A 17,487-nucleotide genomic window follows, 5' to 3' on the forward strand; every position below is an offset into this window, starting at 1 on the left:
AAGGAGGAACCCAAAGATGTAACTTCTCTGAACATTTAAAATATTGACTAAACAAACTCCAGGAAATAGAAACATGTTTTTGTTGTTGTTTTTGTTGTTATTGTAATAGTTGTGGTAGTGGTGTTATTCTTTGTTTTGAATCTTTTTTTCTTTTAAAGAGGGAAAGAAGAGGTACAGAAAGGAAGAGAGGAAAGGATGAACAAGTGTAATTATGCTATTCAGTATAAATTCTATGGAAAATGACCTATGTAACTTGTGATTAAGGATGGGAGGTGAAACTGGGTCAAAGTCAAAAGAAATATACTCATTACCTGACTTATGAAATGGTAACTCTTCTGTATAACACCTTAATAAGAACAATGAATTTATATTTTAAAAAATAGAAGACTACCCTATAAAAGGTTTAAATTAAAAATTGTACATGAATCATACATGTTCTTCTGTGTTGGCAGAGAGATGTTAACATTACATACATATCATACATCTTCACAGCTCACATTTATCTTAAATTTATAAGTAAATCATAAATTTATAAGTCATTTAGAAACTACTTTCTTTTTTGCCAGTCCCAGGGCTTAAATTCAGGACCTGAGCATTGTCCTTGGCCTTTCTCAAGGCTAGAGCTCTACCATTTGAGCCACAGCACCATTTCTGGCTTTTTCTATATATGTGGTACCAAGGCATTGAACCAGGTCTTTGTGCATGCTAGGCAAGCACTCTACCACTAGGCCAAACTCCCAGCCCTAGAAACAAAATACTCTTCATAATTATACTTAGTATATATATGATTCTTCTAGGGAGTGTACAACAGAAATATTAAGTCTATAGGCATGGAACTATCTAACAAATTCAAAACATTGTTGGTTGAAGCCTGTAACTTTTGTGACTCTAGTTTTTCTTTACAATTAAAATGCTAGACTTGCCATTTTTACCTGTGTACATGTTCTTTATGCACATCTTATAAGAAGACAGGTTGACTGTATCTCACCTAATTCGGTGGGTTTTGAACCATTCATTATTTCCTAATTTATTACTATATCAGCTAAAAATGCAGCTAAATATGTATTCTGGGAAAGTGTTAAATGTGAGCTGTGAAGATGGGAAGAATCAACAAATATGTATGATATGTATGTAATGTTAACATCTCTCTCTGCCAACACAGAAGAACAGTGACCACATAGTATGTCAGGGAAATGTACATTAATTGTGATCTGGTTAGATAAATAGCTTATCCCTTTACGCATTATTGTCTTCTATTCCTAATAAAGTTTCAGAAAATTCAGGAACATAATGTTTAATGTGTGATTGTAAAGAAAATAAGTTTTGGGCCCGGGAGTTTGGCCTAGCGGTTAAAGTGCTTGACTAGCATGCACAAAGACCCGGGTTCGATTCCTCGGTATCCCACATACACAACCAAGCCGGAAGTGGCAGAGACGAGACACAACCAAACCGGAAAAGTGGCAGAGACAAGACTGCGACGGCGACAGAGAGCGAAAGAAGCGAGCTGAGCTGAAGTGAACAGAGCCCAACCGAGTGGTGGCCGGAGCGAGCGGGGCCGGAGCGAGCGGGGCCAGAGCGAGAAGGGGCCGGAGCGAGCAGAGCCAGGAGCAAGCGAGAGCTGGCCGGGCCTGAGCGAGCGGGGCCAGAGCAAGCCAGGAGCAGGGCCGGGCAGGAGCGAGCGGGGCCAAGAGCAAGCTGGAGCGAGCTGGGCGGAAAGCAAGCGGGGCCAGAACGAGCAGGCTGGAGCGAGCGGGGCCGGAGCGAGCGAGCGGGCCGGAGCGAGCGGGGCAAGGGGGCCTAGCCAGGCCGGAGCGAGCAGGGCCGGAGCGAGCGGGGCCAGAAAGAGAAAGAGGCCAAAAAAAAAAGAAAGAAAATAAGTTTTGGTGTCAGTAGTTATAATAATGTGTTTGACTAGGATTGCTATTGGTAATATCCTGTTTAAATCATGCTTACATATAAGAGAAAAGGAGCTACCTATATTTTTCCTGGCTACTGTGAATGAAGAGAGTACTTAGAAAAGTTGTTTTATTTTGTTATTCTAATATAGTGATTATAGTATTGTGCTTTTAATGTGCTAGTGTAAGTGTTATTATATTTGGTGGTATAATACTTGTATTTCAATTCACCCAGCGACTTTATCCATCCTACTTAAGTGTTCAATTTCTCTTCCCTTTCTCTTTCATCTTTCTCATTTTCCTCATCCTGAATTCCTTTTTCAGAGTTGTCCTTTACTTCCTTTGACACTCCCCATCTGTCACTGTCCTTATTCCCCTTCTTCTCTCATCTTTCCATCTCTAATGAGAGAGAGCTGACTGGATTTGGTTGAAAGAGCTCCTTATCTCTGCTACTCCAGAATGGCTGGTGGAATGGGACTGAATTAAGAAGAAAGTTTAGAAGCAAAGCCCAGAGGCTGAGGTGATGAATGTAATGGGCTGTTCTCCAGTGAAATTGAAAGAGAGGCAGAGCCACAAATGTTCAGAAGGAGTGGACTGTGGCTATAAAATGTGACTTATTCCTATTGACACCAAACTCTTAAAAACCTGAATATTTAACTTAAGTTTACTTGCTGCACTAAAGCTTACATTTTGATTTGAGTAAACTTAGGTTTTTGTAGAAAAAGACATTTAAAAAAATTTTGTATCCTTTCATAATCCTTAGAAGAAGGAAAAAATGGGCAGAAGAGAACACAAAATATAATTGTAAGAACTATCCTTACTTATGGTGAAAAACTTTTTGAGGAAGCAGAGTCTGATGATGATAGAGTGTTTCACATCGGAATCCAGGCCTTAATCTCTGTCTGTACCAACAAATGGTCAGAGATGAAGACTGACAGGGTAGGCTGTTTGGGATATAATAGCTAGAACTATTTTTTTCAACTAAAAAGATTGATAGGGTCTGTATAAATAGGGACAGAAGTTCAAAGAGATCTTTCCATCCTTATCAAACCAAAGATGGGTTGTTTGAAGATGGGTTCTAAAGAATGTGTTTGAAGTTAGTTTACAGTTATCTTATTACCATTCTCGAACTTAGAACTATGCTTCTTGTAATAACTGAGAAAAACTGAACAAAAAATTTAGTCAACTTCTGTGTAGAAAAAATATAAAAAAGAGCTTATATGGTTATTATGTATGGTTTTTATTTTTTGAACTTTTAATTTTATTGTAACTTGTTTTATTTATAAGGTATAGTTTCTTTCTTAAATAACCTTTTTAATTTTGTCTTGTCAGTTAATATTAGAATGATTGTTTTTAGTAACCATTATTACCTTTTATTTTTTGAGTTAAAAAGGACTCAATAGTATGAGATATTTAATGTGAAAATTCCATAGATGAGTTTAGTATATTTTGAGCCAGTTCACTCAATCTATTGCATTTTCTTAGTTCTACTCCTTCCTCCCCTCCCTAAACAGTTTAGTGGATTTCATTATGGTATCTTTTTTTTTTTTTTTTTTTTTTTTTTTTTTTGTGGCCAGTCCTAGAGCTTAAACTCAGGGCCTGAGCACTGCCTTGGGGCTTCTCGAGGCTAGTGGTCTACCACTTGAGCCATAAGACCACTTTTGATTTTTTCTATGTATGCTGTACCAAGAAATCCAACCCAGGTCTTCATGCATGCTAGGCAAACACTCTTACCACTAGGCCAAACTCCAGGCCCTGTGGTATCTTTTTTTTTTTTTTTAATTTAAATTTTATTGTAAAATTGGCAGACATAGGAGTTACATTTATATAAGTAAGATAATGATCAGTGTTCTTTTTGAACAGTGTTACTCCCTCCCTCATTTTCTCCCACTTCTCCCCATGAAACCTCCTTCCCCGCCAAGTTGTGAAGTTGTCACTGTTGAATTGGTTTACTTTTTGTCCCACAGTTTTGGTTTCCTTTCCCCTCCCTAAATCAGATAAACGTATATACAAGACAAAGAGTACAGAAAGCAAAAACAGAGCAACAAAGAATAAGCCAAAGGGCGGGTGTGGGGAGGGGGGAAATAAGAGCAAACAGTATAATACAAAAATCTCTTTTCCATTTCTTGGAATTCATTTTGATAAGCATCACTTTATATGTTTATATGCCATAGCTATTGAGCTAAGAGCTTTTCTCTGTGGACTTTTTATTAATCCTGCTGGCTATGTCTTTTGCCAGGCAGAAACTTCAGTTGAATGTAATCCCATTTATCCAGCCTTTTTTTGATTCATTGTATTTCTAAATCTTCACTTAGGAAGTTTAGACCTGTGCCAAGGAACCCTGGTGTTTCCTCTATCTCTTCCTACAATATTTTCAGGATATCTGGTTTTACATTGAGGTGTTTTATCTATTTGAAATTGATTCTGGTGTGGGGTGATATATTAGGATCTAACTTCAGTTTTCTAAGTGTATACAGCCAATTCTGCCAGCACCATTTGTTGAAAAGGCTATCTTCTATCATGTGGTTTTGGCTCTATTATAAAAAATTAGGTGGCTATATGATTGGCGATGGGTTGATTTCTGGGTCTTCAATTCTAATTCATTGTTCCTCGGGCCTGTTCATGGGTCAGTACCAAGCTGTTTTTATAACTTCAGCTTTATAATAGAGTTCAAAGTTTGATATTGATATTCCTCTAGTACTGTCCTTCCCCCTAAGGATTGCTTTGCTCTTTGGGGTCTCATATTATTCCATATGAATTTTTGAATTCTTCTGTATTGTTGAAGAACACTGTTGGGATTTTGACGGATATTACGTTGAACTTGTAGATAGCTTTCGGCAGGATTGCCATTTTCATGATACTAATCCTCCTAATGCAGGAGCATGGGAGGTTTTCTACTTCCTTTGATCTACTTTTTTTTTTTTTTTTTTTGCCAGTCCTGGGCTTGAGCTCAGGGCCTGAGCACTGTCCTTGGGCTTTCTCAAGGCTAGAGCTCTACCACTTGAGCCTCAGCACCACTTCCAGCTTTTTTCTATGTATGTGGTACTGAGGAATCGAACCTGGGTCGTCGTGCATGCTAGGCAAGCACTCTGCCACTAGGCCAAACTCCCGGCCCTCCTTTGATCTACTTTAATTTCCTTCTTAAGGTTTTGAAAGTTTTCTTCTTAGAGGTCCTTCAAATCTTTGATGAAGGTTTTTTGTTATAATTGAGTTATACAATATATGTAGTTATATGTATATATATAAGTTAAATATAATGTTACAATTAAGTTATTTTTTGAGACTGTTACAAAAAGAGTTGCTTTCCTAATTGATCTTTGCTGTACTCATTGTTGGCATATAGAAAAGCCATTGAGGGCTGGGAGTTTGGTCTAGTGGTAGAGTGCTTGCTTAGCATGCGTGAATACCCATGTTCAATTCCTCAGTATCACATACATAGAAAAAAGCTGGAAGTGGTGCTGTGGCTCAAGTGGTAGATCACTGACCTTGAGGGAGAAAAAAGCCCAAGTACAGTGCTCAGGCCCTGAGTTCAAGCCCCAGGACTGGCAAAGGAAAAAAAAAAAAAAAGGAAAGCCATTGATTTTTTTTTTTTGGTGTGTATGTGAGATTTCTGTTCTTATCATATATTTAGAACCAGTTCTTTCAATTTGTAAAATTTTGTTAACTTCCAACTTAGAATACATATATAGCTAAGAATACCTATTATTTAAAACAATTTTATACTTAGTAACTTAGGAGAGGAATCTGTGGGGCTCTTTAAATATAGGACATTTCATTGGCAAAGAGGGAGACTTTTACTTCTTTTCCTATTTGGATCCACTTTATGTTTGCCCCTTGCTTTATTGCTCTAGCCAAGAATTCCAGTACTATATTGAAGAGGAGTAGAGTGGATGGATATCCTTGTCTTGTTCCTGACTTTTGAGGAAATGGTTTTAACTTTTCACCATTAAGTATAATACTGGTTGTAGATTGGTCATATACAGCCTTTATTATATTGAGGAAGGTTCCATGGATTCCTAGCTTCTCCAGGGCTTTTATCATAAAGTGGTGTTAGAGATTGTCAAATACTTTTTCGGCATCTGTGGCTGTGATCTTGTGGTTCTTGTCATCTATATGTATGTATATATAGATATATGTACATACATACATATATGTGTAATAGACTTTGATTCTCTTTACACATTTTTTTCTTTTGCTCCTCCCTGTCCTGCTCATTTCTTCCTGCAACAGTACCCCTGTTATCCTCAAGTCTTATAATTATTGTTATCATTTTAGGCCTCAATTCTGCCTATGATTCAAAACACTAAATTATTTGGCTTTTTTGAGCTTTGGTTATTTTGTTCTATATTATGAGTTCCAGTTTCACCCAGTTTCCTGTAGATGACATAATTTCAATTTTTTTGGCTGAATATCCCAATGTGTATATATTAAATACATATTTTCTGTATCCATTCTTTTTTGTTGCGTACCTAGCCTAATTTCACTGGTTAACTATTGTAAATGGCCCCATGAATGGTGGTATGCCAGAGGCATTGAGGTAACAATTGAAGTTCTGAAAATGAATAGATATTCAAGATGGAATGAGAGTGAAAACTAAGCAAGGCGTCACGTTCCTGGTGATATTAGCAAAATCAGGACAAAGTGATGTCATGGAAATCGAGAAGTGTTTGTAGAAAGAAGTAATGGTTACCTGAGCTAACTTGTAGATATTTTGAGCAATATAAGGAACAAAAGTCCTTTAATATTAACTTTAAGGGAGTCATTGGTGACCTATGCAATGGCAGTCACATCACCTCAGTTCTCAAGTGAGAATTACACAGCTCCTTCTGAAGTTTACAAGGAAAGAAGAAGGAGATGCCTATTTAGAGTTGAAGAATATTGTAAATTGTATAACAGAAGGTAGAGTGACAGGAATGAGCAAGAAGTTGAAGATAGAGAAGAAAATCAAGGCTTTGATATTATTAGAATGTGGATTGAGCAGAAGTCAGGGTTTAGGGGACATTGGGATTTATGTGTGCGTGTATGTATGTATGTATGTATGTATGTATGTATGTATGTATATATGTATCTATGTATTTATGTATGTATGCCAGTACTGGAGCTTGAACTCAGGGATTCTGCTCTTACTTCGCATTTTACTCTCAAGGCTGGTGCTTTACCACTTGAACCACACCTTCATTTCCAGCCTCTTGAAAGTTAGTTTTGAAAGTTAATTGAAAGATAAGAGTACCATGGATTTTTCTTTATCGGATGGTTTTGAACCAAGATCCTCAGGTCTCAGCTTCTTGAGTAGCAGGAATTTCAGGCATGAGCTACCAACATCCAATTTCTATTGGGTTTTAGACTACATCAGAGTCTGAGTGCATCAGAGTCTGAGTGCAGATCAGCTTGAGTGCTTGGTGGAAGAGGATGAGGAGGCTTCTCTGTTTTCATTGTGATATAGACAATGTTCTCATTTGCTGGAATTGAACAAGGATGTGTGGGAAGAGGGTGGAAGGGAAGAATAAAGGAGAATAAGGGATGTCTGAAACAAGCTATGCAGATACAGAGAGAGTAGGGGCCAGGGAAAACTTGAGGAAGAGGATAAGTTTCAGGTATTGGTGATTAATTGATTGTGGGGCTGTGTCTTTGTTAATTTCTCCAGCAACTTAAAACAGCATCATACTTTCCCTTCCTAAGATCTATGAGTCCTTGATGTACAAGGAAGGGAATACAATGAATTCGATTCATTTCTTTGAACATCCACTGTTAATCTGTGCTGCAATATCAAAATTTCCTCTGAGGTTATTGAAGTGTGTGAACTCAACCTCTTTACTCCTTCAGTAAATGGTTCCAGACTGCTGTCTTGTTTTCCTTTAAGTTTTTGTCTGCTTTTTATACTACTTGTCTCCTCCTTTTCTGTTTTTTTTTCCTTGTTGTCAGTTGTTCTATCACATTGCTGTCTGCATGCAAGTCTATCAGCCCTACAATCTGGACTGTGTCAACTTCGGGATTATCACACCTGAAATAAAGCTGTGGGCTTGAAGACCAGACAACCAAGCTTGTTAGAATTGTGTGCAAAGTAAGAGTATATAACCTCTTAGTGTGATTCTCATGTGCTGTGCTTTGAGGATGTACATGAGTGTTTGTACATGAATTTTGTGACATTTATTGGATTGTTTCTCAGTTGTCCATGTGAAATGTTTGTTGCTTGAATTCCCATTGTGTTTTTTTTCTTATTTTGAATTTCCATGGATTATAATATATTAGTCCTCAATATTCATGATTATATTTTTGTAATTGTGCTCTAGTTCTTATATTTTCATAACCTTTATCTAAATTTTAAACCCATATTAGACATTATTATTATTATTTCTTATTATTCTCATGGATTTTCAAATACTGACATATTTTATATGGAAATAATATGTATTTTCAACTCTGCATTTGTATGAAAGTAACATTCCATGTCACAAGTTGGTCATGTAGCCATGTCATAGGAAATAGAATAAACAAATATTTTGGAAGATTTGAAGAATCAGTTATATACTCTTGCTTCTTATGTATTTTTCATGTCAATATGAATTCATCTGTGAACATCCCATGTGTATATAAGTGATTTAATTTTTTTAAAAGAAATGTATTGTTAGATTCCTAATAAATACCTTTTTCTATTTCTTTTTTTGTCTTCAGTGCTAGGGATTGAACCTAGGGTCTCACACATTATAGGCAAGCACTCTACCTATCATCAACCATATCCTTATTCCCAACTCACTTAATTTTGATTATCTTCTTTCATTACAGGAAGAAGGTAATTTCTACTGGGTCATTTGGTGACTTGGCCCTAACCCCTAAGGTTATACTGGGACCTTGGGGTGTAAGAACACTGTCAGTGTAAGAGCACTGTAGTGCTCTGGCTCTATTGGTTGACTAAAAGAAGCTTGTACTCTTTAAGATTCCCAGATTCCCCGTGGGTATGATAGCCTTGTTGTACTCCTTGTTTGCTTACCACATAGGGACCACTGATAAGGCCTAGAGCTCTGAGTCCAGGCTTCTGCCGCAGCAGGGCTGTTTGAAACTCTCTTCTGAGTTCTTTATCCAGCTTGGGGCTAACTGGTAATAGGGACACTGATCCAGGGATGATGCTCTACTCACTAGATGGACATCAATTTAATATGAAGGAAATTTCTCACTTTTTTGCATTCTGTTCCCAGTATATTTGGGATTTTTTTAAAGTATAAAGTCTGAGTATTAAACTTTCCTTTATACAGTGGAGCATCTATATATACTATATCAATTAAAACGATGGGGTATAGGAAGAAAAAAAGCAAATTTAAGAGATTACAATAGAGTAATAAATTATAGAATAGAAAAAAAGAAAACCAAAAAATATAACAGGCCATCTCCATTCAGTGTTAGCTTCCCTAGAATAGAACTAAGTTGCCTTTTTAGTTCCACATAAGTGTTGAGGGATATTAGTATTTATAAAGCATGCATACATCTTACTAGTATAATTTTTCAGAAGTGATCTTATCCATACCAGGTAGGAGCTAAAATGTTCCAGTGTTAGATGAATTTTCTAATTTTGTTTTGTTTTATTTTATCTAAGAACACTGGAACTATTTTGGGGCTGATGAGAATCTTGGTCCAGTGGCTGTAAGCATTCGAAGGGAAAAATCAGAAGAAATGAAAGAAAATGGATCTCCGTACAGCTATCGAATAATTTTTAGAACTAGTGAGGTAAGTGGCAAGTGAGAAAGGTTTGAGGCTTAATTGCAGTGTGTTTATATGTGGGGGGCTGGGGAGGATGGAACAGAAACAATAGAAGAACAATTGTACTCAGTAGCCCCTGATCACAGATATGATCTGTCATTCTGCTGGAAATGTAGGCAGACAAGATGGGTAAAACTGAATCCTTTCTTTCTAACTCTGAGTAGGTAAAATATATGAATATAAATTTTGATTCAGAGAAAGATAGGTTTATGAAGTGTGGCAGAAAGGAATTATTCTTAAAAGATCAAATGGGCTGCTGCATATTCTAATAGAACAATTGAAAAGAACCCATTGTGGGAAACCAACAGACTTACAGGTGAGAGAGAATCATCTAAGACTTAGTTCAGTATTCCAAGCTATGGCTGAGGACATTTCTGAAGCTAGATGAGAAAGCCTTTTCTTCTTTCTCTTTCACCTTTCTATAATGTGTGTCTTTTCTCTGAGGCCTACATCAAAGATTATTTGAACTAGAAAGCTATCTAACTGTAAAACTGGCTCTGGGAATTATTTAGGAGTCAAATTCACATTATATGTGAGTTTTTAAAACAAATATGTGAGTTTATTTTAAAACAAAAGTTTAAAAAAATCACAAAGGGCCGGGAGTTTGGCCTAGTGGTAGAGTGCTTGCCTAGCATGCACGAAGATCCGGGTTCGATTCCTCGGTACCATATACAGAGCAAAAAGCCGGAAGTGGTGCTGAGTCTCAAATGGTAGAGCACTAGCCTTGAGAAAGTCCAAGGACAGTGCTCAGGCCCTGAGCCCAAGCCCAGGACAGGCAAAAAAAAAAAATAAATAACAAAGCTTTTTTTTTTTTTGGAAGTAGAGGAAAGTTTATTGATGTATGCTCCCTGGTGAACCCCAAGAGGTTTTACTGGGTAGCATTTTAAATAGAATGTGTAAACTTGTTTTTTCTCTATGCATTTGTATATAATTGTTCCAGTCGCCAATTTATTGCCTCTCAACTCCTAATTTACTTTAAGATTGTTCTTATGTAGTAATGCATAGTACCCCCTTGAGGTATGTGGAAAATAATGTATTTAAATCTAGTTTAAATAGGGCATTTGTCTTCATTTTTCCTCACTAGATACACAGTAAATTTCAGAGGTTAGCCTCACTTAACTCTGGGGAAATTAAAAATATGACTTTCGAAAGTAAAAACGTAATATCTAGCATGTTATACACAGTGGTCAGGGAGAAAGGAAGAGCCCGATGGCTTTTCTGTGAGTCTCCTGTGGTCAGAGCTGATGCTTAGATGTGCATGTCCTCTGTTAAGCATGAGCATCCTGTGTTGTGAGATGCATATGGATAGCTGCCTCTTTCTGGATTTCCAGATCCATTAGATTTCCTGAATGGCTCTTCTCTAAGTGTTTCTGTTCATCTGCTGTTATGTTTATTTCTCTGGAAAGGCTGTTAAAATTAAAGGCCCCATCATCACAGTCTTCCTTTTCTGTGCATTATCATCAATTTCTATTATTTTCCTTACCACTAGCCATCCTGGTATTTGGTGCTAATGGAGTTTCTTCAGTGGTTCCTTCCATTTTGGATCCTTCCAGCAATTTTCCTGTGCTGTACTTCCTCATATAACAAGAGCAGCTTCAAGAACTACACATTCTCCACTCTGTTTTCTTCTGTGCTGTGGTCTTTATCTGCCTTTGCCACCTCTGCTCCAGTTCTTTGGTTAGAGGTTCTGCCCTTTCCTGAAGGTCCACTCAGTTTAGTTCTATCCATTGAGTCCTTTCTTTTGCCTTTGGTTAAAGGCCCATGTCAGATGATTTTTGGAAAGCCACTGTACTTGTTATGTAGATTCAAATAATGCTTATTTTCTGGCCTTCTAGATTTCTAATTGTTTGGACCAGAAACCTTAAAGCCACCTGAGATTCCTCTCTTCTTCTTCCTTTTTTCCAAGTCTAGTCTTTTAACAATCCTTGTTGATCCTGTTTTCAAAATGCTGTATGTGGGGAACTCATCAGCTTTTCCACCCCCACACATGTGGTCTGAGCCTGGACTTACTCTGGTCTACCATTGCCTTGAACCCCTATATCCTTCCAGCCTGTTAAATGCATCTCTGTGAAATGTTATCCATGTTTCCTCATTCTTCCTTCAAAATCCTTTAACGTCTTTCCATGTCCTTATGAGTAAAAGTCAAAATCTTTACCAGCCTGGCAGATCTAGCAGATGTGCTTTTCATCCTCTATCCAACCTTGTCTCCAGTGACTCCTCCTGGCTTAGTCTTGTCCAGCCAGTCTAATTTTGGTTTTTAGTCTAGTGCTGGTTTCTCCAGCACCCCGAGTCCTAGCTCCTTCATTTCCCTCTGGCCTTTATTTATTTGTCACAGTTCATTTCCACTGGATTTCAATGCCCTGCCACATTTCATATCTTAATTGTATGCTTTCCTTTTTATTGATACTTAACATTATTTTACACACTATACTGGTTTTATTTTATTGTTGCTTCTCCACTGATCCATGAGGATGGATGCTTTTATCTGAGGGTTTTTTGTTTGTTTGTTTTGCCAGTCCTGTGGCTTCAACTCAGGGCCTGAACACTTATCCTTGGGCTTTCTCAAGGCTAGAGCTCTAACCACTTGAGCCACAGCACCACTTCTGGCTTTTTCTATGTATGTGGTACTGAGGAACCTGGGTCTTCGTGCGTGCTAGGCAAGCACTATACCACTGGGCCAAACTCCTGGCCTTATCTGAGTTTTGTTTTGTTTTTAATTACTACTTGCTTACTTAATGCCTAACCTAGTCCTTTTTCAGGGCTCGGGATAGTGCCATATTGTAGTACTTGCCTGGCATGTGCAAGACCCAGGATTCCATCCTTAGCACCATGAAAAAAAAAGACATTAAAAAATAGCAAAAAGGACACCATCCCTTTTCTCCCTCTTTCTTCTCCCTCCCTTTTCTTTTCTCTTCTTTTCTTTTCTTTTGTTGTTGTTGTTCCTGGGGTTTGAACTCACAACTTGGGCTCTGTCCTTGAGTTTCTTTGTCTAGCACCACTTGAGCCACAGTCCACTTCCAGTTTTTTGGTGGTTAATTGGAGATAAGAGTATCATAGACTTTCCTACCTTAGCTGGCTTTGAATCATGATCCTCAGATCCCAGCCTTCTGAGTCACTAGGCGCACAGATGTGAGCCACTGGCATCCGGCTTGATAGATACTTTAAAATATAGGTCTTTGTAACTTATGGAGTTCTAGAAACACTCATTTCACTTGTTTCATTGATGTGAGCTTACTGGATATAAATAACATTTCATTTGAATTAAAGGCTTCTCATGCCAGTAAGTACTCTGCAAAAAAAGAGTATTCATCACAATGGCTTCAGTGAGTAGCATAACAGATATACAGTGAGCACTGCAAAACACAATCAGAAAAGACCTGGCATCTATCTGTAGGCATGGGCAGTTTATGAGTAGTTGAAAGCATGGAAGTAAAAGCACTTATGAAAAACTCCGTTTCTGTAGGCCATTAACAAAAATACCAGTACATAATGCTAGTGATTGGGTTGTAGAAATGAGCCACTCTTTTCTTATCTGCTTTGACTTTAAAGTTAGCTTCAGTTATTCTGTGCTACAGGATGCAATGATCTGCATTTCTCGTCTTGTCTTCTAAATTGAAAGTACTTCTGTGGTCTCCTGTCCAAGGTGTATTATATTATGAAAGGAGGAAAAACCCAGTAATTATAGTTACCCAGCTATCCCTTTCTATAATTTACAAACAAAGCAGAACAAACAAGGTATTGATAGGAAATGATGACTTTTATATGTGTTATTTAAAAAGGAATGGTAAGAGAGAAAAGGACACTTACCAAATGAATACACTGAAAATACCTTCTATCCTTTTTTTCTCATTGAGAGCAAGATGTGATTAAATTTGACTGTTTTGAAAAATTCACATTTTATTATCTTTGTATAGAGTTTTCAATTCAACATGTCAATTTATGTGTACAATGGGTCTCGATCAGTGTCACCTATCTGTCATTCTCACTTACCCTTCCATCTAATCCCAATCACACCCATTCCCTCGTTTCCAATTCTGTTTTCATGTTTGTATAGTGAATATTATGGCTACATTCACTTACCATTCCTCTTTCTATTTATCTTCCCTTTCTTCATCCCTGCCCCTTTCAGACACATGTTTTCAGCTTCCTAGAACTCATGTTGTTATATCTTATCAATTATTCAGTTATAATGTCATACTAAGAAATATGCTCCTTCTCATGCCATAGTTTAGTCAGTTTGATCAAGTATATGTGTGTGTTCTTTATATGTTTTGATATTTTAGATTTGATCTTCACATAGAAAGATTGTGCACTCTTTGTCTCTCTCTCGCTCTGAATCAAACTTACTTCACTCAATATAATTTTGTCCAGGTTCATCAATTTCCTTGCAAATGTCATAAATAATTTAGGTATTCTTAACACAGTTATTTAAAATGATAATCAGAGCTTAAACTCAGGGCCTCTTGCCTGCTCAGTTAATATTCTACCACTTGATTCAGGATTCGTGCCTCTAGCCTTACTTTTTGGTGGTTTTTTTTTTTGAGGTGGAATGTTACAAGCTTTTCTAACTGGGCTAACTTTGAACCACGATTCTCTGGATCTCAGTCTCCTGAGTAGCTAGGGTTATTGGTGAGAATCGCAAGTGACTGGTCAACCATTTTTTTTGACAGATATTAAAGATTTTGTTTCCCTGGCAATTCTTCTGTAGTTTCAATGTTTTCTTCTTTCCCTCCAAGGTACTGGAGATTAAAGAATCTTACATATGCTAAGCAAGTGTTCTGCCACTTTAGCCAAGCCCCAACCTTGTTACATTTGTATGTTATTTTTGAGATAGGATCTCACTAGCTGCCTAGGCTGTGCCATTCCCTTACTTTCTATTTCCTAAGTACTAGGATTACAGATATGCATCACTATACCTTACTTTCTTTTCTTGTTATCTTGGAAGAATTTTATAGCTTCCTAACTCTTTTCTGCCTCCAGTTTCTTCTGTATACATTTAATCTTATTTCCCAATTTAATTTCTGAAGGTATGCATCCTTGTTCCATCTGAACCCATTTTCCTATTGCCATGGAGCCAAGAAGGTGCCCACCTCTTATCAGTGGTAGGACCTTCTGCTCTGAGTTCTCTGCTTTTCCCCTGCATGCAATTTCTTCTTCATGCCCCTGTCCTTTCTTAGATATACTTTTAGCAGTCAGTTTCTCACATATATTCCCTTCTTCATTTTCTTTCTCTGACATTTTTTCTTTTTTTTAAATTGTAATTAGTAGAAGGGTTACAGTTATATTCGCCAGATAAATGGCACATTACTTCCTACACATTGATACCCCTTCTCATGTTTTCGTCCCCATTTCCCTCCCCTCACCCCCTTCCCTCATCTTGTTTTCCCCCTTCCCCTTCCTATTACAAATAAGCAAATAATCACATATACAATATAACAGATACTCTAATAATATGAGAATAACTAAGGGACAACAAAAGAGATGAGAGAAATTATAGAGAGAAATTATTTCTTTACAGTTCTTTGTCATGACACCTCTCCAAGTATGGCCTTTTCCTGTGGTCTAGGCCTCTGTAATGCCTTCTCTACTTTTGGGCTGTCTTGAGACTGGCTCTTGTGTTTCTCTTGGTAAACGTGTCCTTCCTAGATCCTTCCTAGACTACCTTTGTGTATTTCCTATTTCCCATATCTCACCCTTTTAGTCACCACATTATCACACATTTCCCTCAACACATGTTCCTTTGCTATTAGCTTGGCTACTGCAGCAGAACATTTTAAAGCATGCACACACACACACACATGCACACACACACACACACACACACACACACACACTCACACACACACTCCCCCACACACATCCAGTCATTGAACTTGAACTCTAGGCCTGGTTACTGTTCCTGAGCTCTTCAGCTCAAGGCTAGTGCTCTCCCCCTGTAGCCACATCACCACTTCCAGTTTTCTGGTGGTTAATTGGAGATAAGAGTCCCATGGACTTTTGTACCTGGGCTGGCTTTGAACTGTGATCCTCACATCCCAGCCTCCTAAGTAGCTATAATTACATACGTAAGGCACCAGTTTCCGTTCAGTTTGATCCTTTTTTTTTCCTTCACTAACGAGCAGTTTTTAAAGGATGTTAACAATTTTGCCACATGAGATTTTTTTGGAAATCAGAACTACTTTAGGCTTTTTGCCTGGTTAGCTTTTCTCTCACAAATCATCATGACATAGAGGAATGTCTTTACTTGAGTTTATCTTTCACAATAATGGAAAATGTTTAAAGGAGTAAAGGAAAGGGTAAGTAATTCCCATTGCTGCCATCTGCAGTTGCTGTTCTGATATAGAGGCATTGGCAGATACGAACACCCTGTGCTGATCAGTGATACATATGTAAGTTTAAAGTTTATTTCCCCCCTCCTTCCTCTAAACATTCCAGAAGGTTACAACATCTACATTCTAAGTATTTGTTCTTTAGATGTCTTTCTTAATTTGTTGGTTAATGTGCTTAGTACCATTGTATAGCCTCACAGAACCTTCGATTTTACTGATCTCTTTAAGGTAATGTGATATTTGGCATTTAAGTGACTCCTTTAGATACTATATCATGAGTTCCTTTAAACTTGGGTGTTCCTAAAGTATTGTGTTTTTCATACACAAAAATATCTTGATGTGGTCATTTCCATAATGGAGTAGTTATCATGTTCACCTCATGAAGTATCTTGTATCATATTAAAATATATTTTCATATATAAAGTATTGTATACACAGTTTCATATATAAATCATCTTACATAAGATACTTGTAGGGGCCTGGATCATGGCCTAGTTTCTGCAGTACCACATACACAGAAAAAGCTGTGGCTCAAGTGGTATAGCGTTAAACCTTGAGAAAGCCCAGGGACAGTGCCCTGTGATCAAGCCCCAGGACGCTCCCCCCCCCCCAATAAAAAAGGGGTACTTGTGGCAGGTTGACCATGCATAAAACGATTTCCCAGCATTGTAGAGAGTGGCCTTCAGTACATTCAATACATTCAGGAGTCTCAGGCCTCAGAAAAACGTCACCCCTGTACCTATCTGTCTTGCAGCTCATGACACTGAGGGGTTCTGTCCTGGAAGATGCCATTCCCTCTACAGCAAAGCATTCAACAGCCAGAGGACTGCCTCTGAAAGAGGTACTGGAACATGTGATCCCAGAGTTGAATGTCCAGTGCCTTCGGCTGGCCTTCAACACACCCAAAGTCACAGAGCAGCTCATGAAACTGGATGAACAAGGGGTAAGTCTGGCTTTCAAAGAAGCTCTTTCTTGATACTCAGATTTCCTGCCAGCTTCCAGAACACAGACCTTATCATTTCTTTTCCTTTTCTTTTTTTTTAAAGAGGAAAATTGTTATCATTTATTGTGAAGTATATTCTGTAAGTGCTATTTTTGTTGATTCTTTTTTAATCAAGTTTGAACATTTTGTTCCTCTGATGAAATTTTGTGTCAGAGGAAATATGTAGAATACCTAAAGTATGTTTGGCTCTTTCAATAGTCTTCCATACATGAAATAAAATTTTGAGTATGTGGGAATAATTTGTAGTAGTAGTAATAATATAATAATGTTACTATATTATTAGTAATATAGTAATAATAATAACAAGTAGAACTAAGGGGTATACTCACCAGGCTATAACTATCTTAAATGTTAGTCTTCCAGCCCTAAGAAAATGATACTGTTATTCTTCCCATTTTAGAGATAAGAAATCTGAGACAAAGAGAAATTACTTACTAAACCCAACTTCACAGTTAGTAAGTTGTAAAAGCAAGGTTCTAGATGTTTGTTAAATCTATACTGAAATGAA

General features: G+C 37.6%; 1 protein-coding gene across 3 annotated transcripts in view; it reads left to right on the forward strand.

The window, feature by feature from the left end:
* Sipa1l1 (signal induced proliferation associated 1 like 1) overlaps positions 1 to 17,487 on the forward strand; it is a 298,167-nt gene that overhangs the window by 175,504 nt on the left and 105,176 nt on the right. For all 3 annotated transcript variants that reach the window (XM_090344402.1, XM_090344404.1, XM_090344403.1), the window contains exons 5-6: positions 9,484 to 9,614; positions 16,731 to 16,919. In XM_090344402.1, the coding sequence (XP_090200528.1) occupies positions 9,484 to 9,614; positions 16,731 to 16,919 (320 nt within the window). The remainder of the gene's footprint in view (positions 1 to 9,483; positions 9,615 to 16,730; positions 16,920 to 17,487) is intronic.

Source organism: Megascapheus bottae, chromosome 14 (assembly GCF_031878675.1).
Source record: "Megascapheus bottae isolate mThoBot1 chromosome 14, mThoBot2.hap1, whole genome shotgun sequence".
Lineage (NCBI taxonomy): Eukaryota > Metazoa > Chordata > Mammalia > Rodentia > Geomyidae > Megascapheus > Megascapheus bottae.